This window comes from Talpa occidentalis, unplaced genomic scaffold (assembly GCF_014898055.3).
Source record: "Talpa occidentalis isolate TD23 unplaced genomic scaffold, MPIMG_talOcc4v2.1 talOcc4.10, whole genome shotgun sequence".
Taxonomy (NCBI): domain Eukaryota; kingdom Metazoa; phylum Chordata; class Mammalia; order Eulipotyphla; family Talpidae; genus Talpa; species Talpa occidentalis.
In genome coordinates this window covers 27800219-27828091 of record NW_023600993.1, presented here as the reverse complement: position 1 = coordinate 27828091, position 27873 = coordinate 27800219, and the positions used below count along the sequence as shown (strand labels likewise).

The 27873-nt window shown below is 41.2% G+C and overlaps 1 protein-coding gene across 2 annotated transcripts; it reads right to left on the bottom strand.

Moving 5' to 3' along the window:
* Window positions 1–1468: 1468 nt before the first annotated feature.
* On the bottom strand, window positions 1469–27873 carry EXOG (exo/endonuclease G). 2 transcript variants are annotated; one of them, XM_037526620.2, is made up of 6 exons: window positions 27693–27873; window positions 25655–25804; window positions 22998–23137; window positions 21522–21598; window positions 18352–18466; window positions 1469–4870 (listed from the first exon to the last, which is right to left on the bottom strand). In XM_037526620.2, the coding sequence occupies exons 1-6, from the start codon at window positions 27853–27855 to the stop codon at window positions 4436–4438; spliced, it is 1080 nt and encodes a 359-aa protein (XP_037382517.1). In that variant the 5' UTR covers window positions 27856–27873; the 3' UTR covers window positions 1469–4435. The 2 variants fall into 2 exon arrangements, with proteins under 2 accessions (XP_037382517.1, XP_037382521.1); XM_037526624.2 differs by lacking the exon at window positions 25655–25804.

Genomic DNA, 27873 nt, shown 5'->3' with positions numbered 1-27873 from the left:
TGGTCCTGATGAAGGACCTGATTCAGGAGGATGGAGTCCATTACCTAAGGCTGCCCAGCTGGTAGGAGGGAAGATGGGATGGGGACCCAAAGGAGCCTCCCACTGCAGGTGTTCAAAGCTTTGGCCCGGCCAGGTCATGTGGATCCAGATATGCGGTAGGCACTTTCCCTGCACCAGAGTGACTCACAGACAAGTTGTGATAGGGACCTATTACTGCAATTGTGCAAGTAATTTGTCTACGGTGGTGTTTCCTTTTAAAGAAATAGAAGAGAATTGAATGTAGACAATATCAGAGCACACTGCCATCACATAAAACCTGCTGGGTATGTAAAGCAGGCTGCCATGTAAAATGAATTTTTTTTTACCAAAGGGATCTTCCTTAGTGCAGTCTCATTCGTTGTTTTTAACACACACTGAAGGCTTGTTTATCCAAGCTGCAATCTCAGAGCTGGGAGCCAGAGCTAACATGTCAGATGGCCAAATCAGGATCGTCAAGAACGTGAATTCGTGTGAAGATGGGTAGACACTATCCTAACAGTTGGGCATACACATAATGCCACATTTGTCTTCCCAAAACTATGTAAACACTTGATGGGAAACTGATTTGACAATAATCATGTGGGAAAAAACAAACCTAGAGCGGTCAGTTGGATATGTTCCACACGAACCAGAGCTGCAGGGAGGAAGCGGAGTGTCCCCACTCGGTGCGGCACCACTCACACACATTTTGCCTACACCGTGAGGGCATGGAAATCGTGAAGGTGAAGGGTCTGAGTCCCTGAGCACCTGCCCTGTTGTTCACAGGAACTTCACCTCACTGAAGGGCTGCCGGGAAAGAGCCGGTGCCAGCCAGTTCTGTGTAGCCTTGAGCGGCCATTAGGGTCTGTCACTGATGGGCAGCAATGCCAAGGAAGGATTCAGTTAAAGAAGGAATTGGACACCTGGGAGCCCAAAGGGTGCGAAAAAGTTCTCCCATGGTATGAATGAGCTCAAGGGGCACCTACCTGCCGGGACCCCTGTCCAGGGAATGTGAGTTGAGGGAGGGTGGGGAGCAGAGCACAGTCTGGTTCCAAATCATGGGTGGTCATTAGACTTGCCAGTGTTTCTTGTTTAAAATATTTTTTTTTTTACTTTTACCTGATAAACTGTTTCAAATTGAGAGACTAGACATAATTATAAAATACAACATATGAGCCTTAACTGAAACCTGCAACTTTAAAAAAGCATGAAAGACGGGCCTCCCTGGAGGTGCAAGTGGTTAAGCACAGCACTACGAAGCTATCCCCAGCCCGCCAAGGAGCAACCCACATGGCAAAGCAGACCTCTCCTGTCTTGCCCGCTGCTCCCCTCAGCAGTGTGTTTCAGTCAGTCTGCCTGTTCTGTTCCCCAATCTGTCTCTGGTGAATCCTCTCATCCCGCACACCTCTGGCCTGTACCCCAGTTCTTGTATGCATAAATAAATAAATCTTTTCAACTTTTAATAGATTGTTTATTAGATGTTATTGAATTCATCATAAATTTGTTAGACATGATCAAAGTATTTTGGAAATACATCTTTATTCTTAGTGTTAAAAGTTATTAAAAATGAAGTGTCGTATCTACAACTTCCTTTTTAAAACAATCACTGTTAAAAGGCTCAAGAAGAGAGAGCAAACAGAAAAGAGAAGCATTCACTGTCCTCTTCTTCCAGCTTTCCTGTAGGTTTAAAATTTCTCAAAATAAAACTGGAGGGGGCAGAATCAGGCTACCGAGACTATTGTGAGATGAAACAAACATGAGGCCCACTGGGCAGAGCCTCTGTTCCAACCTGCCTGCGTGACAGCGCCTGGCGGCTGAGGCCGATTGCATCTTTCATGGCTTAGAGCTGGAGGACGAGGCAGTGCCGCAGCTGAGACGTTGAGTTGCAATGCGACATTAGGACGCAATGACCCCGAGAGGTCCTGTGCACTCAGGGGCCATACTAGCATGCTCTGGAACACGAGAAGCCCGTACGGGACCACTACTCCCTGCCCCAAATCACACAGGGTCCAGATCATCCTGCTTGGCCTTTGCACAATATTGTGAAATTCTCAATCCAGAAACCAAAGAACCTGGAATCTCAGAATAAAGATGTCACGGGGGCAGAGGGAGGCAGAGGAGGATTAGGGAGTAAGCCCCCTTCAACCACACAAGGGCCTCCAACGGCAGAGCCCACCCAGACTGGCCGCTCTTCCACAGCCTGCTGTCCTTGGGCCAAAGGCTCCCTGAGTGTAAACAGAGCACAAGGGTCAGCCCGAGAATTCCGCTTCAGAGCTCACCAGAGCTTGGAGGACCAGCCGAATGGCAACTGCTCAGGTTCGGTGACCAAGTGCTTCTTGTTCAGGTCATACCTGATGCTGGGAGAGGCCTAGGGACCTGTTGCATCCAGGTCTGCATTGTCAGCAGTCCTACTGCAGGAAGCTGAAGCTATCTGATCCAGAGGAAAATTCTAAATTCTCCCCAAGTTTTCCATTTTAAAGTCTGAACTGGAGGGACTCAATGGCAGTGATGAGACAGCTCAAGCATCACTACTGTAAACCAATGCTTTTAGAAAGAAAAACAAGGATTTTTTTTTTTTTAGGCTGCATTTTTTTTCAATCACAAGCAGTTATCTTTTTTTTTTTTTTTCCAAATGAACAAACAGTACTCTTAAGAGGAGTAAAACCTAAGACACTTTGGTTTACTGATCTAAAAATCAAGATTCTCAACCATCCAGGCGGAGGCAGGAGTGAAAAGAGCAGTAGTAACTCCAGTCGCTGGAACTGTGGGGAGGGAGCATGGCCGACCTCTGGAGGTGGGCTTCTCCCACCGAGCTGCCTCCTCAGGCTTCTAGAGAAACACCCAGGTCCCAACGTTACCTCTCCAACAAGGAGAGAGAAAAATGGATTTTTTGGTCACAGTGACATTTTGGCTCTATCCCCAAGCAAAGAAGGACTGGCACAAGCTAATGAGAACAGAGTGATGAAACAGAACGGCATTAATCAGGCTACTATGTTCTAATCCGACTTTTTTCTTTTTACCCAAATAAAAACGTAGAAAAAGGTCAATCATCATCATCTTGCCTTTATCTTAAAGCCCTGGCATTTTTGCTAGCGGCAACGCAAAACCACCACCAAATTGTCCTCGTAGCAGTACTTGGAAAGCCAGCAGGGACATGACACATTCTTCACGTCACTATTTTAAGATACTTTACTGCCTATACCATGAGTGCCCATGAAAGGATTCCACGTCATCCAAATGTAGAGATCAGGTCAGGAACATTAGCCCCCGTGTCCCCCAGAAATAACTGCGTTTGGCTCTCAGGCCCACAGCACAACCAGCCGATGCCAGCCAGGGGGACAAGCAGCACAGGCAAGCATGTCAGGAGCCAGAGGCCCTTTTCAGGTTCCTTAATCTTTGGAATAAAAAGTTCACCTGGAAACAAGAAATACATCAATTTAGCAGCCTCTAGTCACTCAAAGAAGTGCATCTCTGGAGGCAAGTGGGGGCTCTGGTAAACCCTCCACAGACTAGACTCACAGGCCTCTAATTTTCAGATGCCTGTGATGCTTTCTTCCCAAAGAGCTGGGAGGGCCTTAAACTGTCTTGGGCTGACAGCAGACAAGAAACCAGACCTCTTACCAAGCAGGCCTCAGGCTCAAAGATCTACACCCTTGCAGGTACATATTTCTGAGAACACTCTGTGCAAGGAAGATTTGAATCTACTTTCTGTTTTTTTTTTTTCCCCCCCTCTCAGCCCTGGGTGCTCTCTTTGGAGAGATGACTCTCAGGCAGAAAGCTTACACTTGCTAAGCCTCATGAGGGAAAAGCCATTTACTTCAGAGGGTCTCTATCAGACAATACATGCAAAGCGCTGAGCTTTGTGTAGAGAAGACACCAAGTGAGCAGCAGACGCAGCACTGACCGCTTCTGTGTGACAGGAGCAGGGAACAGCAGGCCCGCGAGAGGAACGAGACACAAATACATAATAAATGCAGCAGGAGAATGCAGAGGATTTCTAAAAGCTATCTCTAAGACCAACTCAGGACCTAGGGACAAATACATAGTTGGGTTCCAAAAGGCTGAGCAGATACAGCAAAGACTACAATTTGGAAGCATAAAAATAAAAGGCCGTATCATCTACCCAAGGAGCACAGACACAGTGTCATCTCAAGGACACAGTATTGTTGTTAACACCACACGAGATCTGCATGTGTTAACAGTTTCCTTAGGAATTAGTTCCCATATTAAGTAAAATACTGACCCCAAAACTTTAGACCTTTCATCTTTGAGGGAGAAACTGAGTCTTAAATTTAGGATTCCATCATTTCTTTAAAGCAAAGCAACTAAAGCACATCAGAGGAGCGGCCTGTTCACTGCAGATGGCATCACACACCTTCTGTGATTGAAACTAAGATGGCTTCCCCTCCAGGGCTCCTCACTGCTCCTTCGCTTTGAGTTCTTCCAGTTTCTTCTCATAGCGACTCATGAAGTAATCATCGGGTTCAATGCCTGCATTCTTCAAATTTTCCATGATCTTTTCCAGTCTGAGTACTGATCGTGCACCTTCAATTTTTCTCGTGCTCAGGTACAGAGTGAACTCCCGGAAATCCAGGAGCTTACAGGTGTCCACAGAGCAGATATTCCTGATATCACTAGTTCTATCCAAATTAGGGAAAAACACCAGTCCTGATAACTTCTCCAGGTCCTGCAGGCTCACTTGGAATTCACTTAACTGGGGTTGGAAGCCAATGGCCTCATTGGGCACCACAAAAGCCCCTAGAGCCAGTGGTTCCTTAGACTCTGGGCTTCTTCGAGCCAAGATCACCTTATAAAGGTGCGAGGGGACAGCCACATTGTCCTCACCAATTACCTAAAAAAACAAAGCAGCCATATTAGCAATGCTAATCTGTGCTACAAGTGAAAACTTCATATGCACTCTGAGAATGCATTTACAAGCTCCCCCACCCCACGCCAATGAATTTTATTTTTTTATATTTCTTCCTTTTTATTTATTTCTTTAAATTTATTTTTTATATCAGTGTTCATTTTTAAACAATATTTGCTTCCCCCCACCCCCTCAGGTGTAGTCCCCATAGAGTTTCCTTCCCCAAGGCACCCGTGCACCATCACCTCAGTCCCCTGTGCTCCTCCCTCCCTCCCTCTGCTCCCTCTACCAATGAATTTAAATTCAACTACCAACAACAATAATAAACCAAAATACAGACTTACAGAGAATATAGCATTTAATGGACAGACTGATCACAAAACAATGTCACCCCTAAAGAGCAGGGGTTGCATTCTCAGGCTTGCTCGGTGCTGCTCTATTTGCAGGACAAAGCATAAAGGAAAGCCAAAAAGCAAAGTTGTTTTTTGGTCATCTCATAATCAGAGCTTCCAGTGCGCTAAACATTCAAAAGTCAAGATTGCCAGCTTGGGAATTCCCAGGTCCAGAAATAAAAGCATGGCCTCAGTTTATCAAATATACTAGGGAGTTTTACAAATAACCTTAGAGGACAGCCAGACACACCACATCAGTATTACTATTTCCAGTATCACCTAGACTGTGGTTCATTTTTTAAAATTAAATTAAGTAAATGTAAATACTGTTAGCTCAGAGTTTTGCACACCCTTAGGACTGCTATTAAACACAGAACTTCTGAGTGTGTCATCAAATCAAATCAAACATTTTGGAAAGGTATCCACACAATGAAGAAGTCAGAGCAAGACTCACGCCTGAAAACAATTTGGTTGCCTGTGTAGGTTGGCTGTAATAATGAAATAACATTAATCTGAAACCTTTTCAAATTTCCTTTCAATTGGCTTAAAAGCCATATCTGCTTTCTAAAAAAGAAAAACTGAACATCCATTTCCTTAATGGTCTCCAGTAAAATGACACAACTCAAATACAATCTACTCCCAGTACTACTGCTCCTCCAGGTCCTCTGTGCAAGAGCAGGCACTCCTTCCTGAGCAAACATACCTGCTTCAGGGGGCCTGCTGGGAGCCTGGATAAGGCAGAGGAATGAAAGCTACAGAGAATTCTGCTTTTCCCAAGCTACCTACATGGCGCACAGCCTAAGAACTCCACAGCCATCTGCTGTCTGGCACACACAGAGGACCCACTATCACGACCAACTGTGGGGTTGCAGGAAAAGACCCAAACATAGGAAAGATTTCTGTAACTATCTTTGAAGTTAATGAAAGTGACAGATCACAGTGCGGTTTAAAGTTTATGAAACAACACAATCTATAGACATAACATCCCCACATGCTCCCTCCAACAAGTCATCTGTGTGACTGGGAAAATAAACACTCTCCAAAGCAAGAAATATGCTGAAGATTAACTCTAAGGCAGTCACATTAGCCCACAGATCACCAACAGATGCAATTCAACAATGCAACTCAGAGGTCCTGTACCTGGATCTTCTGAAAATACAGAAAGGAGTAAGTTTGACATAAATCCAACTGGTATCTCCTCTCTAGAAGTTTCCCATCTAGAGGAGTCAACAACCACAGCTTTCACTGCAGGAAGAATGTGATGAGACATAAGTGGGAGCAAACAACAGTGCTAAGGGGAAAGAGGTGCAGGAAAAGTCAGGGACCACCACTGAGGGCACAGCCACAGATGAGCCACAGTTTATAAGGAAAGAAGCTTAAATGAGCTTCAAAAGTGTTTCAAGCCTAAGCTGGGCAGCCAACAGTTAAGCAAATTCTTGGTACCACCTGGTGGACATCCTCATAACTGCAGCAGAGTTCTCAGGCTGCACCAACAAGGAGCCTCCAAGACCCCTGGATTATTTTCTCTCCTCATGGAATCCTTGTCTACAAACAACTGGCAATTTTCAAAAGTAATTAACTGGTCATACCCATGTGCTGCTAACCAGGACTTCTAATCAGGCTAATTAAATTCTAGCGAAAAGTAAAGAAGTCTGACATTTTAAGATTCGTGGCTTTACGTCACAGAAATGGACCGTTTCCATTAGGTTTCAAAAATCCTCATGATAGCGAAAGACCTCATTACTGCTTTTGAGAAACTTCATGGACACAAAGATTCCTGCTAAGAACCACAAGGTATGACTGTTTCACTCCTGGCCATCTCACAATATTTCAATAAAAGAGTAAAACACTGACCTTAGAAACAGAAAAATAAAAATTTTGCTAGTCACTGTCTTCAATGGTTCAGTTTGCTTTGTTCTTGGGCAGTAAACACCTTTAATCTATCTAAAATAGGGACCAGTTTTATTTGGAAATTCAGAAAAACCATTGTTTTTTCCTTTTAGATTTTAAAGAAAAAACCCTAAAATATTTTGGAGCTATCTTCTTTGTAGACAACACACCCAACATAATGTTTTTGTAAGTTTTGAGAAAACTAGAAGGCTATCAGAAAAAGTTTTAGAAACTAATAGGGTACTGAAGCAGTAAGGTTCAGTGGTTGGAACCCCAGAATCCTGGTCAAGTCCTGGCTTTGCAACTAAGCTGCAAGCTAGGTCCATATTTCTTCATTCATTAACTCGGTAAAAGCAACCCCTTTGCTGCCGATCTCAGAACAGTCATGCAGTCACAACGACATTGTAATCTTTATAAGACCTTAGAGAAAAGGTATTTTTTGTTGTGCAAGCATTCAAAAGATAGGGATACAATGGTATTTGGTTAAAAAAAAAAAGAGCTACAGGGGACATCGGGAAAACATGGGATTAAGCAAAATCATAAAAGTTAAGTGACTCGGTGGCTTAACGTGAACCACATCTTAAACATCAGTAAATCAGCCAACAACACTTTTCACTGGAATTTAGGTATAAAAATACAAAGGAAATCCTCACTGGGCCTCCCCGGTGGCGCAGTGGTTGAGCGCTGGGTTGCGAAGCTGCCCGCAGCCTCTGTGGCGCCGGTTTGATCCCCAGCTGCTCCCCAGCCACCAGAGGAGGGTCCCACATGGCGCGCAGACCTCTCCTGCCGCCCGCCGCTCCCCTCAGCAGTGTGCTTCGGTCCTTCTGCCTGTTCTGCTCCCCGCTCTGGCTCTGGTGAATTCTCTCACCCTCCCGCGCTTCTGACTGTACCCAGTGCTTGTATAAACAAAACAAACAAACAAATAATAAAAAAAAAAAAAAAAAAAAAAAACATGCCAAAGGAAATCCTTACTGCCATTAAATTACCAAAAAGCACTGAATTTTTGTCAAGATTATAAAAGTGGAAAGCAACTGGGAATGCCTAGAAAATGTAATATATACATCTGCCATAAAGCTGTTCTCACAAGCAACCTGAGCTACTTTCTGCACATGCTGGTTGAGCTTGTTTTCTTCCATCCAAAAGACAGAATGACAATTTGCTCCCTCCCACCTCCTGCCAACACTACAGAGCTGGGCCTTCATGCTGATTCAGTGCCAGAAGAGAATGGCAACAAACAATAGCCAGGCTAAGCCATTTGTCACGTCATACACAACAACTGTGTTAGGTAAAATATTAAGCTGCATCATGAGGGGAAAATATAAACCTGTTAGAACCAGATGTATATAAGATACTTGGTTAGATTCCCCTGGTAAGACAAATTCTAAAAATATAACTGTTGAACATATGAAGAGACCAATCCCTCAGAAAGCATGCCAATCAAATGAAAGAAAGAAAATATGGTCCTGTGATAAATAGGGAATCCACACCTGAGAGGACAGAGGGACAAGCAAAGTGAGGGTGTGGAGAAGTCAGCAGCAATGCAGCCAGCCCCGGTGTTATTTATAAAGTGCCTGCGGGTGCTCGAGCAGCAGTGCAAACCCTAGAGATGGCACCTCACGGACCCAGCTCATGCTCTGGGCCAGTGTGGGGGCCCATCACGTCACAGGAAAACAAGCACCTTCTTCCCAGACTGCCGCTTCTACTTGGAGATTCAGGGTGTGGTTAAATAGAACTTAGCCAGTAAAGTAACTTATTTTTCAATTAAAGCAGATATGGAAATGAAAAATAAAGCTCTGCCTAAGACAAAGCAGATTTCAAAAATAACTCCCTGATCAGGTCAGGAGATGCCACAAGACCCCTGGAAGTATGTCTTCCCTTCCCCCTCCGCCGCCCCCCTAGAAGTTTGTGAAGGTTTGGAAAGCAATGCTGTCGAAGGAAAACACAAACTGTTAATGCTTCTAACATTACCACCACCAAGTTGTAAAATCTGAAGCTCACTTTCTTGCCAGGTCAATTATAATGTTCAGGTCAGAATCTTCAGGTATTTTTCACTTGTCTGGAATCAATCTCTTCTTGAAACAGGCACATCAGAGAAAGCACATGGATGACCTTAGCTATAATAAAGGGGGTGATTCTGATTAGAGCTGTCAGATGACTCACTTCTGATGAAATCACTGCTACTTAGCTTCCCTGAGGCTCACATTCACTCGAGTCCTATGATGCTGTGATCCTTTCTTACAGACCCTAACAGACATATCTGCCTGACCATAAGGAATCCTCTTCTTGGCCCATTTTCTGTTCTTATTTTTGCACGTTAGCAAAACACTACTTGTAACTGCTCTTGATCCACACCCTCTTTCACCTTGTGGCCTCAAGCTTCCATATACGAAGCACACAGCCATCGCCTTCATGAAGACTTTAGAGAGCCTCAAAGAATAATGCTGTGAATCACAGGCAATTCTCATAGAAGTCACAGAGACCCAAGTGGACCTCCCCTTTGACAATTATGTGACTTCTATTTGACCACTCAAAACCCCAATTTCCATGCCGATAAAAGGAGATAACCAATGGGCCTCCCCGGTGGTGCAGCGGTTGAGCGCTGGGTTGCAAGGCTGCCCATAGCCTCTGCAGCGCCAGTTTGATCCCTGGCTGCCGGGCAAGGGTCCCACATGGCGCGCAGACCTCTCCTGCCACCCGCTGCTCCCCGTAGCAGTGTATTTCGCCAGTCTGCCTGCTCTGCTCCCTGCTCTGGCTCTGGTGAATTCTCTCACCCTCCCGTGCTTCTGACTGTACCCAGTGCTCGTATAAATAAATAAATATTTTTTTTTTTAAAAAAGGAGATAACCATTGCTATTTTGTAAGGGCTGTTTGTAAGGAGAGAATGAGATAGATCTACAGTTACTTTTACATATTGTGTGATATATATGGTCCTCAACCAATACCATTTCATTTGTTTCACGGCCTCCAAAGTATATACATACATGCTTCAATGCCTGGCTATAAAATTAAATCAATACCCTTATTTTTATTAGCTATATTCTTCCCAAACATGGTTCAGAGTATTACTGTAAACAAGCAGTAAATACAAAATGGTTGGATCTGAGGAAAAAAAAAAAAAAAAATTTCCCAGGCATTCTGAATTGCACATAATAACAAGACATTCCCTTGGAAACAGGAAATCACAATTCAAATATTTTTTCCTGGGCAATGTAATGCCCCTTTCTCCGCATCACTAAAGATCATGTTTTGATCCACAATTATTTTCTTATGAATTGCTAGAAAACAGCCTGAAATTTTTAGCTGGGCATTCAAGGTTTCTTTCTCTGGCCCCAATCTTTGATTTGAATGCTCTTACTATTCCTTAACACATATCCTACCTGTTCCTATTTCTTCATCTTTACCTCCCATGTCTGTTTTATTTAACTGAATTCTCCCAAGTTTATATGCACATACATGTGTGTGCATAAGAATAAAATTTCTGGCCCAACTAAATTCTTAAAATGGAAGAAGCTCTGAGACAATTTTTCCAAGTTAATTTACTAAAGAATCATATTTTCCTTTCATACTAATAGCTATACTATTAATTTTTATGTTTAAAATTCCTATTGAAATCAAAGTTTGCTCTGAAAAACAATGCCATTATCTAACAAAATGATACAGAAACTGTGAAAAAATAAATATATAAAAATAGCTGTTATTCTGATAAGAAACTGAGAAAGATGAAAAACCATTTCCTCTCTAGGGATCTAGATTATATCAACATTCAATTTTAAACATACATACATAACATACACAGAGTTATTCGCTTTCTTTAAGACCAGGGTCTATAAATCTTCTTTTCAAAAAAATATAGAACAGTGAAGATAGAGGAAAAGGCCTCCTAGCAGCGAGCCATTAATTGAACAGAATTCATATACCATGTTCTTTGGGGCTCTCTCCACCCACTATAAAAGGCTAAAAATAAATGTGGTAAATACACATGACAAGCCAAACAGCAGACCAAGCACTCAAGAATCAACTTGCCATCCACATCTTGGTTTCTAAATAACATCCCCATTAAAAAGAGCCAGGAATCCTTGGGCCTCCCCGGTGGTGCAGCGGTTGAGTGCTGGGTTGCGAAGCTGCCCGCAGCCTCTGCAGCGCCAGTTCAATCCCCGGCTGCTCCCCGGCCACCAGAGGAGGGTCCCACATGGCGCGCAGAGCTCTCCTGCCGCCCGCTGCTCCCCTCAGCAGTGTACTTCGGTCCCTCTGCCTGCTCTGCTCCCCGCTCTGGCTCTGGTGAATTCTCTCACCCTCCTGCGCTTCTGACTGCACCCAGTACTTGTATGTACAAACAAATAAATAAATAAATCTTTAAAAAAAAAAGAGCCAGGAATCCTTGGAGAAATGGTTAATCCCAGGGTGTGGCCAAAATGAACCTGGAATATCAAGTTATACCAAAAATTAGTAAGTGCAAGGAAAAAAAAAAAATGAGGCTGTGTCAAATAGACACAACAGACAATTTAAAGTGGCTCTCCTTGGTCAAATCTGGGACAACTGGAGCATTAAAATGAATACACAGTAAATAGGGCCTCCCCTGGTGGCGCAGAGGTTGAGCGCTGGGCTGCAAAGCTGCCCGCAGCCTCTGCAGTGCCTGTTCAATCCCTGGCCACAGGCGAGGGTCCCACATGTCGCGCAGACTTCTCCTGCCGCCTGCTGCTCCCGGTCCTTCTGTCTGTTCTTCTCCCCACCCTGGCTCTGGTGAATTCTCTTACCCTCCCGCGCTTCTGACTATACCCAGTGCTTGAAGAAATAAACAAACAAACATATAAATCTTTAAAAAAAAAAAATGAAAACTCACCGAATAAGATTAAAAATCTATGAATTCACACTGATAATAAATAAGGAAAAGTGCTTTCTTACAAAATAAAATCTAATGTAGAGAGAAGAAGAATTAGAAAATCATTTGACAGCTATTGTAGTAATAATTGATTCACGCAGACTCATGAAAGAAAAAATTTGTAACTTAACATTGAAGAAATGAGGAGGACAACACCTTAACCAAGTAATTAATCGAAGTCAAAATCATCAATAACATGACACACTGATGTGCGCATCCTGACTCCACACACTAAGGGGTGTGCAAGACCATCTCTGTGATGTTCTGCCAGAAACATAACTGAATCTGATCACAGGGGAACAGACAAACCCAATTTAAAGATCCTACGAAACTGACCTGCTTATTCAAAAGCATCAATATCATTAAAGACAAAAAGGCTGAGGAACCACTTCATATTAAAGGAGAATAAAGAGACATGACAGTTAAAGGCATGGACTTCAAAAACCTGGACTGCATCCTAAATCAGAGAAAAAAACCTGCATGAAAGACATTACTGGTATAATTGGTAAAATTTGAACATGGGCTGTATACTGGATATTCTCCTATCATGAATTTGATAATTATACTGTGGTTATGTGAAAGATTAGACTATTTGGGGGAAATATGCAAGATGCCTGCAACTAACCCATGATTCAGAAAATAATAGTAATGACAGGAGCATACATAAAGGCAGGGTATAAATGCCGTAAATTATTAACTAGTGAATCTAGGTGAAAGATAAAGGGAGCTCTTTCCATGTTCTTGCAACATTTCTATAAATGTGGGCTTATTTCAAAAATAAACTGTTAAAACATATCAACCATATCAACTTGCTTTGCTTAGAATAAACAAGAAACTAATGGATAATGATTAAATTGGGTTTCCATTTCGAGATGGCAACTTGAGGCCAGTTTTTTGTTCTTCTCTTTTCCTTCAATGTAAAGAAATAAAATTTTTAAATGGCAGGAAAGAGGTAATAGCCAGAACACCCTCAAAAGTGCTGAAAATGACAAAGCACTGAATGAGTGCACTAAGAATTGCCATAAACTTCTGGAAGATAGATGTGATTACATTGTTAGATAATGACAAAGGAGCCAAAGTTTAGATTTTCACAGCCCCTTAAGTTGTCTTCATAAGCAAAGGGTGTCACAAATCAAGACAGAATTCTTCTGTAGAATTACTGTGCAACTGTAACAGGGTGGTCCCCAGGAAAGGGGGATGTTCCAGGTTTCCTGCCCCACCCAAAAGGAAGGTGGTGCTGAGCAGGGAGGGAATAGGCTGCAGAGGAGACTGGGAAGGAAGGCAGCAGGATGGAGAGCCAGAAGGAGACCTGGAGGAGGCACATGGAGCCGAGAGACACATGAAGAAACTGCACTTGCCTTTTGGTCGTGGACTGGATGACACAGATGTGGGTGAGACCCGGGGGGAGGTGACAATGGTGGGTTTTGTCTTGATTTTGATTTTGCTCTTTTCCTTCCAGACTTGTCTGATTGTTTCTTTCTTTCTTTCTTTTTTTTTTTCCAAAGATTTATTTATTTATTTATACAAGCACTGGGTACAGTCAGAAGCGCGGGAGGGTGAGAGAATTCACCAGAGCCAGAGCAGGGAGCAGAACAGGCAGAAGGACCAAAGTACACTGCTGAGGGGAGCAGTGGGCACAACAGGAGAGGTCCGTCGTGCCATGTGGGACCCTCGCTGGTGGCCCGGGATCAAATCTGTGCCGCAGAGGCTGTGGGCAGCCTTGCAACCCAGAGCTCAACCGCTGCGCTACCAGGGGAGGCCCTTGTCTGGTGTTTCTGATCCTTTTCTATGGGTCCCCACTGGAAGATGCTTTAGACTTGTGGCAGGCTTTAGGGCCTTGCTCTGGGCCAATCCTGCTTGGGTGGACTTTTACCCACGAGAGGACGGGTAACTTTGGGTGCTTGATTTAGAAACTATATTCTTTGCCTTTCCTGTATTGTTTCCTAATTGTATTAAAGTTCCTTTTCATTAAAGTCTCATATGTTTTGTGTTGATGCGACAGATGGCAGAACCTATTTAGAGCAGTCAGGTTTGCAGGGTCTGGGGTGCCCCTCTCCCTGCCCTGTAACACAACCAACACAAGCAGGATTTTGTCATGCCTCCAGATGAAGCTAGAAAAACTCTCTACAAAATGGTTCTCAAACCTGTATGTAAAACTGCCCAACAGAGCTTGCCATTTGTGCAGATTCCACTGCCTGAACTTTAGGACATTTTCACTGAACCAATAACTCAGAAAGTTTACATAACAATAAAAAGGAAATGGGGGAAGGGGGTAGGCAGGGAGAAAGATTTCAAGATAAAGCCAGTGGAAGCTAGGAGTATATTGAAAAGAATGACAGTTGACCTAAAACTAAAACAGTTTACTGAGTAGGTTGTCAATAGTTTCTCAACCAATCATTCCTTCCATGAAATGCTTTCTTCACTTGGCTTCTAGGATACCACTCTCCCCTGATTTTTTGCCTACCTCAAAGTCTACTCCTTCCGTTTCCTTTGCTAGATCTTCCCTTTTTTTGACTTCTAACTATCTCAGTACCCCAGGCTGGGACTTATTATAATCATTTACTTGATCTCATCATAACTTTAAATACTGACTGCTCCCAAGCAAATCTGTCCTTTCCACCTCTCCTTGAGAGTCAAACGCATGGCCTACTCCTCTACTTGGGCTTCAGATCTTAATTTTCTGCAAGCAAAACGCAACCCTTGATTTCCAGCCTCTAAATCAGCTTCCCTCTGGTCTTTATGAACTCAGATTGAAAATCTCAGTGTTTTCCTTGACTCTTTCCCCCTTATTCTATGATCAATCCATTAGGAAGGCCCATCAGTTCTACCAATAACACAAAACTTAAATTAGATCTTTTCTCATCATTTCTACCACCAACTCCTTTTTCAAGTTATTATTTTTCACTGAGACTTCTCCAGTAGCGTCTTAACTAGTCTCCTTATTTCCATCTATTCTTCTGTTCTCCGCATACAGCAGTCAGATTAGGCTTTAAAAATGTAAACCAGACTAAGCCACTATCAATCAAATCCCCGTAAGTGACCCCATCTCAATATAACCCTGACTTCCTCCCCTTGCCTCCCTCTGTAATTTTATCTCTTTCTCCTCAGCACTCACTCTGTTCTAGTCACACTGGCATTCTTCCTGCTCCTGGGACACACTCAGCTAAACCTTACCCCTGGAAAACTCTTCACAGTAGGTCACTCCCTTGATTCACTTTAAGCTTCTTAATCTCAACTTCCCAATGGCCTACCCTTTCTCCCTCTCACCTATAATTCTTTACCATGTTTTATTTTTCTATATGGTATTTTGTTTATTGTTTATCTCCTCCACTGTGTCAGCGCCACGGAATATACAGGCTTACTTATTGCTGCATGAGAAGCACCCAGAACAGCACTAGGTACAATGTGGGAACTTAATGTTTGTTGAATAAAAAGGTGGAAGAGAGAAAGAGAGAGAGGGAAGGGAGGAGGGGGAGGGAGGGAAGAGAGGAAACAAGTAGCCCAAATATGAACAGAAGTGAGAGGACTCCAAGAATGATGCCTTAAAGAAAAAACAGGTTTCCTTTTTTAAAAAAAATAGTATGATACGGTTAAATCATCTGAATTAGACAAAAATACATATTATTAAAAAATTTTTAAATAGCAATTATATTACACTGCCACTTTACTTTCCGATCTCAGTTTTGTGCTGCTTGAGGTAGTACTTATCTCTCAAGTGGCAGAGACTTAATGATACAGGATTATATTTACTTCTTTGCAGGTTCAAAGATACTACTTATACATTCATAATACTATAAATGCTGGTTTATATTTTCAATAGACCCAGGATTATAAATTCAGAGACCAACAAAGGCTAGGCAGAAATAACAATATAAATGGATGAAATGGGCCTGGTGGGGACTATGGTGAACTGAAGAACATGTGTTCAATCTAAGGAGAAAGCTGTTACCCTCATCAAGTGAATGATGCCTATGGGAGGGAACACATGCAAAGTATGATCAAGTCACTTGATTTTTTTAGAGAAGCTAAAATCTGGATTTATGTGAAATCTCCCAATTATTTTTTTTTAAAGATTTATTTACTCATGCATACAAGAACTGGGGTACAAGCCAGAGGCATGGGGGGTGAAAGGACTCACCAGAGACTGAATGGGGAACAGAGCAGGCTGACTGACTGAAATGAAACACACTGCTGAGGGGAGCAGCGGGTGAGACAGCAGAGGTCTGCTGCGCCATGTGGGCAGCTCCCAGGCTGGGGATCGAACCCGTGCTACAGTGGCTGCAGACAGCTTCATAGGTTGTGTCCTAACCCCTTGCACCACCAGGGAGGCCTTCTCCCAATTATTAAACATTATCAACTAACTAAAAAACAGATACTGTGAAAATACCTCTATGGGCTAGAGTCTCATAGAGGCCTCAGTTTTTACAACTTCTGCTATAGACAGCTCAAGCTACATTATAGTTAGTAAACTGTACAAATGTTAATGCTATAAACTTTGATAATATATAAGGGTTTAAGTATATTATATCAAAAGTATATGATGTAAAATTTACCGATAGAACTAAAATGTGACTGACAAAGACTGAAGCAGTGTATGTAGCAAAATAAACAATTAAGAAAAAATATCAACAGTCCACTAAAAACTGACAAATCAAAGTCAAGAAATACAGCTTGCTACCCATTAATCTGAGATATAAATCTAACTACAAGAAGAACTAGAAAACTGGACAGTGGGATTGGGACCTCTTGTACTATCTGAATTTCATTGTGATGTCATGTACTTTAATAATTTAAATTCAAAGATTATTAAAAGATTATTTGGCAATTACAGGCTTCAATGCTATGAGGGGTAAAACAGCATCAAAATTAAATTGTTTAAAATATAGTATCTAATTTCCTGATTTAATATATAATATGTAATTCATGAAAAATAGATTCAAAAGATTTAAAATTAACAGAAAGATAAGATACCTGAATTCTGGGTTCTGTGTATGGGAAAGGAGGAAGAAAAAGAACCTCAGAAATCCCAGATTTATGGATGCATGTACCAAAGAACACATAAAGCACCTTGATCTTTATTTCTCACACTCCACATTAGCAAATTCACGATTTTTAAAGCCACAGGCTCAGAACAGAGACATAAATATTGCTGTTTGGGACAGCATTTAATAACACCCACATGCATCAAAGAGCCACTCTGGTTTCTGTAAATGCAGCAGCCAGGCCTGTGACAAGTTTGTCAGACAGTCACTCAATAAATGCCTTTTGATGAAAAAGCAGCTTCTCCTCAATTCAGAAACATGTGGGCTTCTTTGGCAGGCTGTTCAAGAAGAACACTTTCCTAACTAGTAGGATTATGACTAGAAAGTCATTACTTCTCTCAAGAGTTTAAAGAACACATAAAAACATACAATAAATGGTTGGGAAGTGAGAAATGAAGTACAAAATGAATACAATAAACAAAAAATACCAAGAGGAATCTAAATGCAATCAGTAATAATAAGGTATTAAAATAAGTGTGGTAGCTCAGGAACCCTTTGTACTGAAGTTCCATGTCTGTTCTCATATGGACTACTGCAGTAATCCCCCAACTCATCTTCCTGCCTCTACTCTCCTTCATACACTCCCTTCCCCTTCCATCTTTCTACATAGTGCATACACAATACCCTTTATTAAACCCAAACAAGTCATGTGTCTTCCATGCTTAAAATAAATCTATGACTTCTCAGTGTCTAAAAATTAAGATCAAAGTCTTAATCATGGAACACAAAGTCCTCTATTATTTGGCCCTGATCTACCTATTGTTGTAGAAATCCTCTTCCCAACTGAGTCACCCATACTGTTTTGAGCCATAAGCCCCAGTGCCAATGAACAATACCTAAATTCCGGAACTATAGGGCTGACAATAAATGTCCTGTGCTCATACTGCACCACCTTCTGGAATTCCCACGCTTCTCTCCTTTACTCTTACTCATCTGTCAAGCTCTGGCCCCAAAATGTCTGCCTCTATTAAGTCTTCTTAACCCAAACAAAGATTTGGTCACTTCTGTGATACCACTTCATCCTCGAATTTACTTCTACTAGAGCATGTCACATATTAACGTAATTAACTGATAACATCTGTCTCCCTTTCTGAACTATGTACTCTCTGAAGTCAAGTCAACGGCTGCTTTTTAATCCATTATTATATCCTATGCCTATCACTCCAACAGGTGTTCAGTAAATGAAATAAAAAAGTAGAATATGGAATGAAATTATAATCTGATACAAATTACATAAATCTGAATGTTAAAACATGGTCCCACCTGGTAACTAACTGTTTTTTTTCCATCACTTCCAGTCTGAGGTAAGGTCAAGGGTCCAGATACTACCCAAACATCTTCAAACCTCTCTGTTAGTTCCCGACAGTACATTTCTATTCTGAAAAAAAAAAAAAAAAAGCAAATATAATGTACAACATTTAAAAATAGAAATGAATAGAAATATAGAAAAGAAGCAAACTACATTAAGTCCCTAGGAAAGACACCAAAAACAATGAATTTGAGAAACTGAAGTAAACAAAACATGCCAAAAATATTATAAATATATAGGCAATGATTTCCCCGGTTTGTCTACTGTACAAAAAAATTTTAAAACCATAACACATTAATACAACTACCTACATTTTCCTGTCTGCGCATTCAGTGAACATTTTAGAACTGAAAGTCTATTTTGTTCTCGCCCTTATTTTTCTATGCCATAATTCTCAAACTTTTTTCAAGAATTATGTATCATTTTAACAAGTTGATATACCTTATTTGTTTAATCATTCCTAGTGTGAGAAAACTGGGTTAATCCTAACATTTCTTTTTTTTTTTTTTTAAATTTATTTTATTTTATTTTTTATAGAGGCATGTTTTATTTATTTATTTGTTTGTTTGTTTGTTTTGTTTATACAAGCACTGGGTACAGTCAGAAGCGCGGGAGGGTGAGAGAATTCACCAGAGCCAGAGCGGGGAGCAGAGCAGGCAGAAGGACCGAAGTACACTGCTGAGGGGAGCAGCGGGCGGCAGGAGAGGTCTGCGCGCCATATGGGACCCTCCTCCGGTGGCCAGGGAGCAGCTGGGGATCGAACCGGCGCCGCAGAGGCCGCGGGCAGCTTCGCAACCCAGCGCTCAACCGCTGCGCCACCAGGGAGGCCCAATCCTAACATTTCTTATGTGAGACATTGTACTAATTCCTCAGGAAGTTTCAAGGGGTAGAATTACTTGATTGAATAAATATCTTAATCATACTTGACTGTATATAAAACTAGTATCTTTAATGATACTGGCCAATTTACTCTATAAAACCCAAAATATGACATAGCAGTTTCACAACAATCTTCAGAACACTGGGATTTAGCAGTTAAAAGCTGTTTTCACTAATTTACTAGATAAAAATAGCGGGGAGTTATTTTTGGTTGGTACACTTCCTTATACTTCCTTATACTTTGGTTGCAGTATACTTCCTTATACTGCAGCTGAAAGATTTGTAAGCAGCTCTCTTGCCTGCCTGTGACTATGCAGGTGCTTCTCTTTCTTTTTCTTTTTCCTTTTCCTAATAAACTTGTCCTTTTAAAATGTAAAAAAAAAAAAAAAATTTACAAGGTAACAATGCATGTCATCATTCCTCAGTTTCTTTATCTAACAGATGAAATCAACAGTATTACATCTTGGGCCTCTCCGGTGGCGCAGTGGGTTGAGCGCAGAGCCATGAAGCTGTCCACAGCCTCTTTAGTGCGAGTTCAATTCCCAGCCAGCCAAGGAGATACCCACATGGCATGACAGACCTCTCCAGTCTCGCCTACTGCTCCCCTCAGTCTTCAGTCCATCTGCCTGTTCTGCTCCCCACTCTGTCTCTGGTGAATCCCCTCACCCTCCCATGCCTCTGGCCTGTACCCCACTTCTTGTATAAATAAATAAATCTTTAAAAAAAAACCAGTATTACATCTTATAGAATATGTGCCCAATTATAAAAGTTTTCCTCCCCCAAATATATCCCTCAGGAAGAGAAAATGTTAAATGCTTCCACAGGTGTGTAATCAACTGAACTATGGAAAGGAAACACAATTCAACAAGTATCCTAGATCTTCAATAATTTTCAAATGAAATTTAAAAAGAAAGTGAGAAGGGAAATCTATGGATTAAAAGGAACTGAAGGGATCTACCAACCAAACATACATGTAGACCTTGTCTGAATCCTGATTCAAACCAACCAGGTAACCAAAAAAAAAAAAAAAAAATCGGGAACACTGACTGTAAAATTAGCAATAAAGAATTAATTACAGCTATATTTTTTAGGGCAAGAATAGTACTGTGGTTACAGTATTAAAAGACTCCTTATCTGGGCCTCCCTGGTGGCGCATGAGGTTAAGCACTGGACTATGAAGCAATCTGAAGCTCTGCAGCACGAGTTCGATCCCCGGCCAGCCAGAGAGAAACCCTGGAGAAACTTATTTTTCTATGCCATAATTCTCAAACTTTTTTCAAGAATTATGTATCATTTTAACAAGTTGATATACCTCATTTGTTTAATCATTCCTAGTGTGAGAAAACTGGGTTAATCCTAACATTTCTTATGTGAGACATTGTACTATTTCTCACTGTACTAATTGTACTAAGCAGACCACTGTACTAAGCATACCTCTCCTGTCTCACCTGCTGCTCCCCTCAACAGTGTATTTTGGTCAATCTGCCTGTTCTGTTCCCTACTGTCTCTGGTGAATCCTCTCACCCTCTATACCTCTGGCCTGTAACCCCAGCTTTTGTATGCATAAATAAATAAATCTTTAAAAAAAAAGACTCCTAATCTTCAAAAAGTATATACTAAAATATATATGGATAAAATATAACATCTGTGACCCAGTTAAAATACTGAGTAGAGGGAACATTTTGTAGATGAAACATACTGGCCATGACTGGTAATTGTTGAAGCTTTTTAGTATGGGGTGCTCTCTTTATTGTTTTAAGGCACAAACACAACAGCCTGGAACAATCTTAAACAGTGTTAGTTTTAAATGTTTACAGATCCCCTAACAGAAGTGGCTACAAGTGTCAGAAAAATGCAGAGGTCTAGAGACTTATAATTAGCTTCTATCAAAAAGTAGTTAATGGTTATGCTTACTTATACCAAAACTTTTTTAAAAACAAGTTCAGAAACTCTCTCGAAATTTAACAGAAAAATAAAAATTCAGTGTCCACTAGGCATACTCAAAAAGATTTTAGTTATTAACAGGAATAACATTTGGTTAGTTTCTTCCGGAGCAAATACGATCAAAGTAACTAGCTATGTTTTGAAGTCTGTACTCCTGCACAAAACTTCACTCCTGAAATAAAGCAAACAAGTCTGAAGTACTTACCTCTAGTACTGTTTTTGAAAAATGAGGAAAGTTTATAGGCACACTATTCCTATCACAATCACTCATCTTCCACAGAACCACAGATTAAAAACTCACCTGTTCCAATATCCAGCATTATTATCAAAATTCTGAGGCACAATATTAGAAAGGTAAAAGGTTTCGGCCATGGCTTTCTGTGAAAAGAATAAAAATAGTAACTTGTACTGAAATTTCTTCCCCTTTGAGAGAGATTTTATAAAAGACATAGAAAACTAGCTCCTTACTTAATACATTAGCTCTAAGCAATTACAGTGACTATTTGTTTAGAGAAATAAAAGCCATAGTGAGAGTTTAAAGAGAGTTTAAACTCTCCAAGACAGAGAGTTCAACAACAGTTATCCTAACAAGGACTATAACAAGGTTGGTAGCTTGGTGTGCTTGTTTTCTTTATAATTTATAAAATTCAAACATAATGTAGAATCTAAGAACTATGTTTTCCAATATAAAGTTAAAGGGTAAATTCTGGTTTTAAGTTTCTGGCTTAATCAGTTTTTCAATAAAGGACAGTTTTCAGGAATGTCGCTTACGTACAAGCACATTAATTCGATAGTAGCAGAGAAAAATTCCTTGTTGTTCTGAATTTCTGGCCACTACATGTTCATTCATTTCACACTTCTAACCCACAAATACAAGGTTCTATGTCACTGTATTTCCTTTCATTGATCTTTGCTAACTACCAATGACACTACCTTCTTTTTAGGATGTGGCTCTCAATCTTGGATGCCCATTGGGACAACCCAGGGATATTGATGGCTGGATTCCACCTCCTACAGTGTCTAATTTAAGTAATGTAGGTGACATGTCTGGCCATCAGGGCTTCTGAGAACTCCCAAGAGATGAGTATCCACAATTGTGAACCACTATCTTAATAATGGTAATCACCAATAGTTCATGCAGGTTAAGTGTCAATGTTATAAGACATTTTATGTCTTTTTTTAGTGAAGAAATTATTCTAGATTAAGACACTAGAGAGAGATGACAACTAAACATAACAGGTGATTCATGAATCAACACAAACTTTAAAGGACTAAATTGGGACAACCTGGGACAAAATGTCAGTATGAATTGTATGTTAGATGTTATTATATACACAAAAATTCATTTACACATATTTCTTAGTAAGATACAATTGTTTCATATATATGCGTGCGTATGTAAAGATAATCATTCTTGGCTTATACAATCTCCCAAGCAATCTATTTAGGAGTGTCAGGAATTTTATTGTCAGTATTTAAAAAACGTGCGTGTGTGTGTGTGTGTGTGTATGCAAATATATCAAAATGTACTATACTATCTTTTCAACTTTTCTACAGGTTTAAAATTTTTCAAAGTAAAAAACAGTTTTCCTCATTCAACCTATTTAAGTATGTTTCAGTATCTGAGCTAAAAAAGTAATTCAAGTCATGAGATAAACATGAAAATGTATGGAAATTCTCAATTAAGGCTTGGCTCCTAGTATTTTAATTTCCAAATCCCAGAGTACACATAATACCACCCCCACATCCCCATCCCTATCCCCCAAAATATGCCTACAGTAGAAAATTTGTTATTTCCTGCTGGAGCCATGTGTCCTCGTGACCACCCGCTTCCAATATAGTCCTCATTGACGGCACTGAAGGTTGAAGGGATGTTGGGATCTGGCTTGAATTTACAATGTTTTCTGTCTGCATTTCCTGAAAATAAACCACACACAACCAAAATGGGCAAGTCATCAGTGAACAAATATCCCTCAAGATTCTCTAAACAAGGCACGCTGGTTGCAGCTGGCTTGTATCTCTCTGAGCGGCTCATACTTAGTGATTGAGTGCATGTCTCCAGTTCCTAGAATAGTTCAGATACTTTAACTGAATATAGCAAGGACTAGTCTAGGAAAGAATGCTTTTCATACACTGTAGCTATCTCACATACTTTTGTTTCCAGCCTTTCAAGTTAAAGAAAAAAAATCCTCTGGACAGTAACTAAGTTAAAAAATGACCCAATAGCTGAGCTATATAAAAAGCATAGCTACTAAACAAACTCTTCTTTAAAAAGACCTCCATGTATTGCATTTGTATATACTGAAAAAATGGATATATCTATAGACATGTAGATATAGATATATCTATAGACAAATCAAATTACTGCCTCTTAAGCCATGACAAAATATTAAGGTTATGAGCTCAGTCAAGCAATTCCTGAAAGAAAATATCTGAGTACCACAGGAAAGAAATCTCAGTTTTTACTTATATTCTAATACCTCCAGAACAGTTTGTCACAGATGACATTAGCAAACCCTAACACTTCATTTTCCACTGTCATTAGGACAGATCTTGTTAAACTACAAAACTTATGAAGACAAATGGAATATCCTCAGGCTGATATGCAAGTATAAAATGGAGAGCAATGATTCTAGTGATTTCATTCAGCCAAGAAAACTGCAAAATTATCAGATCCCAAAGCTCAGAAAATACTTCTTACACAATGATAATAACATTTCTTACTATTAACAGAATTTGCCTGAATAACTTAGTCATTGTTACTGAAAACAGACCAATCTTTACACTAAAATCAAGTAAATCACAGGTATGTTGCTTCCTGTTTTCAAATAATATTAACTAGTTCTATTTCACCTCCTCAAAATCACACAGCTCATGGAATTTACAATATGAAACATAGTATTTTTCTTATATGCTTCTGACAATAATAAATTAATAGCAGGATAAAATTAGTAAAGCCAAAATTCCTCATTATCTTGGGAAAATTTTTGTATTTAAAGGAAATTCCTTAGGCTTGAGACTAAATCAGGTAAGATCCTTTGATGTAAATTTATATTTTTTCTCAACTATTATGACAAAGTTTATACCTACATCAGTTTCCCTCTAGCAGCAAGTACTTGACAAGCCTCCTGCTATTCTGCTTGTTGATGTGCACTCTAGAAAGGCTCACATTTATTTAATGTCAGCATTTTTAACATACAAAACATAATATGCATTATAACACAAAGGAGAAATAATCTGTGGGGCACATAGCAAATTAAAATGGGAATAAAACAAATATGACAAAAGGTAATATACTAAACATATAAAAAGAACACCTACCAATTATTTTCTTTTTTAAATATCCCAACTGAAAATGATGAAGAAAAATTCACAAAAACTAATTCACAAAATGACAACCCTCATGATAACCAATAGGCACAAATAATCAGCTATTAGATTGGTAAGCTCAATGACCCTCTTTATGGCTGAAAGCTGGAAGAGACGAACAGCGATGAGAAACCAATCTGACTTTAAATATCAAGACAGTGATCTTGATAATGGGAAGCTGTCAACACATGAACAGACTTACACACCTGCAACGTCTTCAGTCTCACTACATACCATGTTCTCCCTTGCTCCAGCCACTCTGACTCCCTTTCAGTTCCCTAAAGGAACAAAACACTCTTCTCCACACTGTGGCCTTCAAAGATGCACCTATACTTTTCTGACCAGAATGCCCTTCTCCATATCCCTGGGCCCACCCAACTCCTCTGTTTAGGTAAATACCAGTCGTCCTTCGGGCCACATTTTCAGAGAAACCTCATTAACCAAAATTAGGTTATTCTGTTATAATCTGAAATCATATTCTTTACTGTTCCATAATTATACTATCCCAATTTGCAAACAGTTTCCTTTCAGAACAGTTAATATCCATTGCAAAAGGGTGAAGAGGAGGGAGGGACAGGAAGGTTAACGACCATTTACCCTGGTCACTGATGTATTCCCAAGGCCTCACATAGTGCCAGACACATGGTAGGCACTTAAAAACATTTATGAAAGGGCCTCCCCAGTGGCGCAGCGGTTGAGCGCTGGGTTGCAAGGCTGCCAGCAGCCTCTGCAGCGCCAGTTCAACCCCAGCCACCGGCAAAGGTCCCACAAAAAAAAAAAAAAAAACCATTTATGAAAGCAATAGATGAGTGGTGCTTATTGCAACATTTGTGACAGAGCTTCTAATTCCTGTCAAGAAATGGAACTGTGCAGTCCCTAAGACTAACCTGGGAATTATCTGGGGATCCCTGGCTGCCAGGCTAGGTCCATTTAGCCAGTGAGCCACATAAACATCATCATTTTCTGTATGAGCTGTATTATGAAAAAGGTTGAGGTTAACAATCATCTCCCTAGTTCTTAGGTTGGAAACATCTTTCACAAATACCTTTACTTCTAGTCACCTACCTATTATCTTGCTTCTGGATATATGTTCAAGGACCCACCTAGGCACCCGCTTTGACTGATCATAAGACAAAGCATGATTAGTGTAACACCTAGTTTCTGTTCCAGTTAAAGGGAAACCAAATCGCTCCAAGACAGCCTTTTCTGCAGAACCTAAAAACGAGGGGAAAAAAAGGGGGTGGGGGGACAAAAACAACAAATAATTAGCAACCCTTAGTAGGAACAAAAAATTATAAGAGAGCAGGGTGAGATTTACACAAAGGACTGCCTCAAAAATATGATCAACCCAGAGATATTAGTTTTGCAATTACTTAGAAGACAAAGAAGAGACAAAATACTGGTTTTGTAGGCACAGCCAGTAGGCAAATACTGATTTTTTGCCTATAATCAGTTGTATAGTTATGGTAAAATAAACTGCAGCTACTTCATTAACTTTTTAATAAGGACCTGATCTTATTGGCCATTTACATCAGCTTCAACAATCTCTGCTGTAAACCAAAAGTAACAACTGTGTAAACCAAAAGTAACAATCAAAAAGAAATACTTCATTCCTAGTCGCTGATATGACTGAAGGGTAAAAGAGCCGACCTACTGGATATCCTTTAAGAGTACTAGGGGGATAGGGCCTCCCCGGTGGCGCAGCGGTTGAGCGCTGGGTTGCGAAGCTGCGCGCGGCCTCTGCGGCGCCGGTTCGATCCCCGGCTGCTCCCCGGCCACCGGAGGAGGGTCCCACATGGCGCGTAGACCTCTCCTGCCGCCCGCTGCTCCCCTCAGCAGTGTACTTTGGTCCTTCTGCCTGCTCTGCTCCCCGCTCTGGCTCTGGTGAATTCTCTCACCCTCCCGTGCTTCTGACTGTACCCAGTGCATGTATAAACAAAACAAACAAAGAAACCAGCAAACAAAAAAAAAAAAAAAAGAGTACTAGGGGGATAAAAACATTGTCATCTTTCTTTCCTCAATATCCTGTTACTGAAGCAGAGATGTGTGTGCTGCAGCCAGACTGTAGCAAAATTGATACTGTTTTTCCTAGCAGAAGAAACCAAGCACGCATTTAATAGGGAGTGGGTTTCAATTGAATCCTCTCGATGCTTTCCCCAGACTTCAACTCATCAGAGTAGTTTTCTTGCTAAATACCAATAACAGAAGGGGCACGTTAATTAGCATGTGTAAGTGTAAGAAATGAACATGAATTCATTTTCTTCATTAAATAAAAGGTATCCTGGGCAACTAGAGAATTCATATACTTTGAAGAAGGGTTGGCAGGTATGCTTCATTTGAATGATGACAAAATAAGGACAATTAACTAATCTGCTAAAACTGCGTGTTAATTTATTGATTCATTCATACCTACTGAATACCAACTGGGTACCAGATACCGTGTAGTGTACGTGGTGAACAAAACACAGTCCAAGCTCTTACGGAGGCAACGATCTAAAGGACACCGACAATAAGACATACGGATCATGATAAATACTTGGGGGATTGCAGGGTAAATGGCTGTCAGGCTTTTCTGGCCTCCTGCCATTAGGATTCCCCTGCCTGATGGGCAACCTGCATTTTGTTACATTGTTGTAAGTTGTGTGGTTTACTTCTGGGGGCCATGACTGCAGTTTGGAGATATTCGGCAGCAGAAGCAGGAGACGGGGCAGGAGAGAGAGAAGGAGAGAAGCCTAGAGTGAAGACTTGCCGGGGGCTTGGAGGCCTACAGGCCTCCTGGCCCCCAGCACCCCTGCCTGCCGCGTACCTGGTTGCTGCACTACATGTAAAAGATCAATAAAAGCCTGAGAAGCCCACCGCGGGCTCCGGGTCTCTGCTTTACCCGTCTGCCGGATCACAGAACCAGCTCAGTGGCCTTCCTGCCGTTACAGGGATGAAGATCCCCGGAGGCAGAGACAGGATTTGGGGAGAGGGGGCCGCGCCGGGAGACGGGAAAGGCTGAAGGCCAGGGTCTGAGCTCGCGGCTGGGCGGAGACAGTCCCGGCCCGGGCAGGGTTCGGGGCCCGCAACCGGGCCAGGGCGGGGAGAGCGGGCCCACACTTACCGTCAGGTTCGATCACTGCCAACGCTGCCTCGGCGCTCTGACTGCGGAGGAACTGAGCGGCCGCGAGCCCGGCTCCCGCGACGCCCACTACAGCTCCGGTCAAGAAGCCATTCAAAAAGCGCCGGGAGCCTCTGAGGCGGGAAGCAAAACTTTTGGCAGCCATCTTGGCCGAGACACCTGC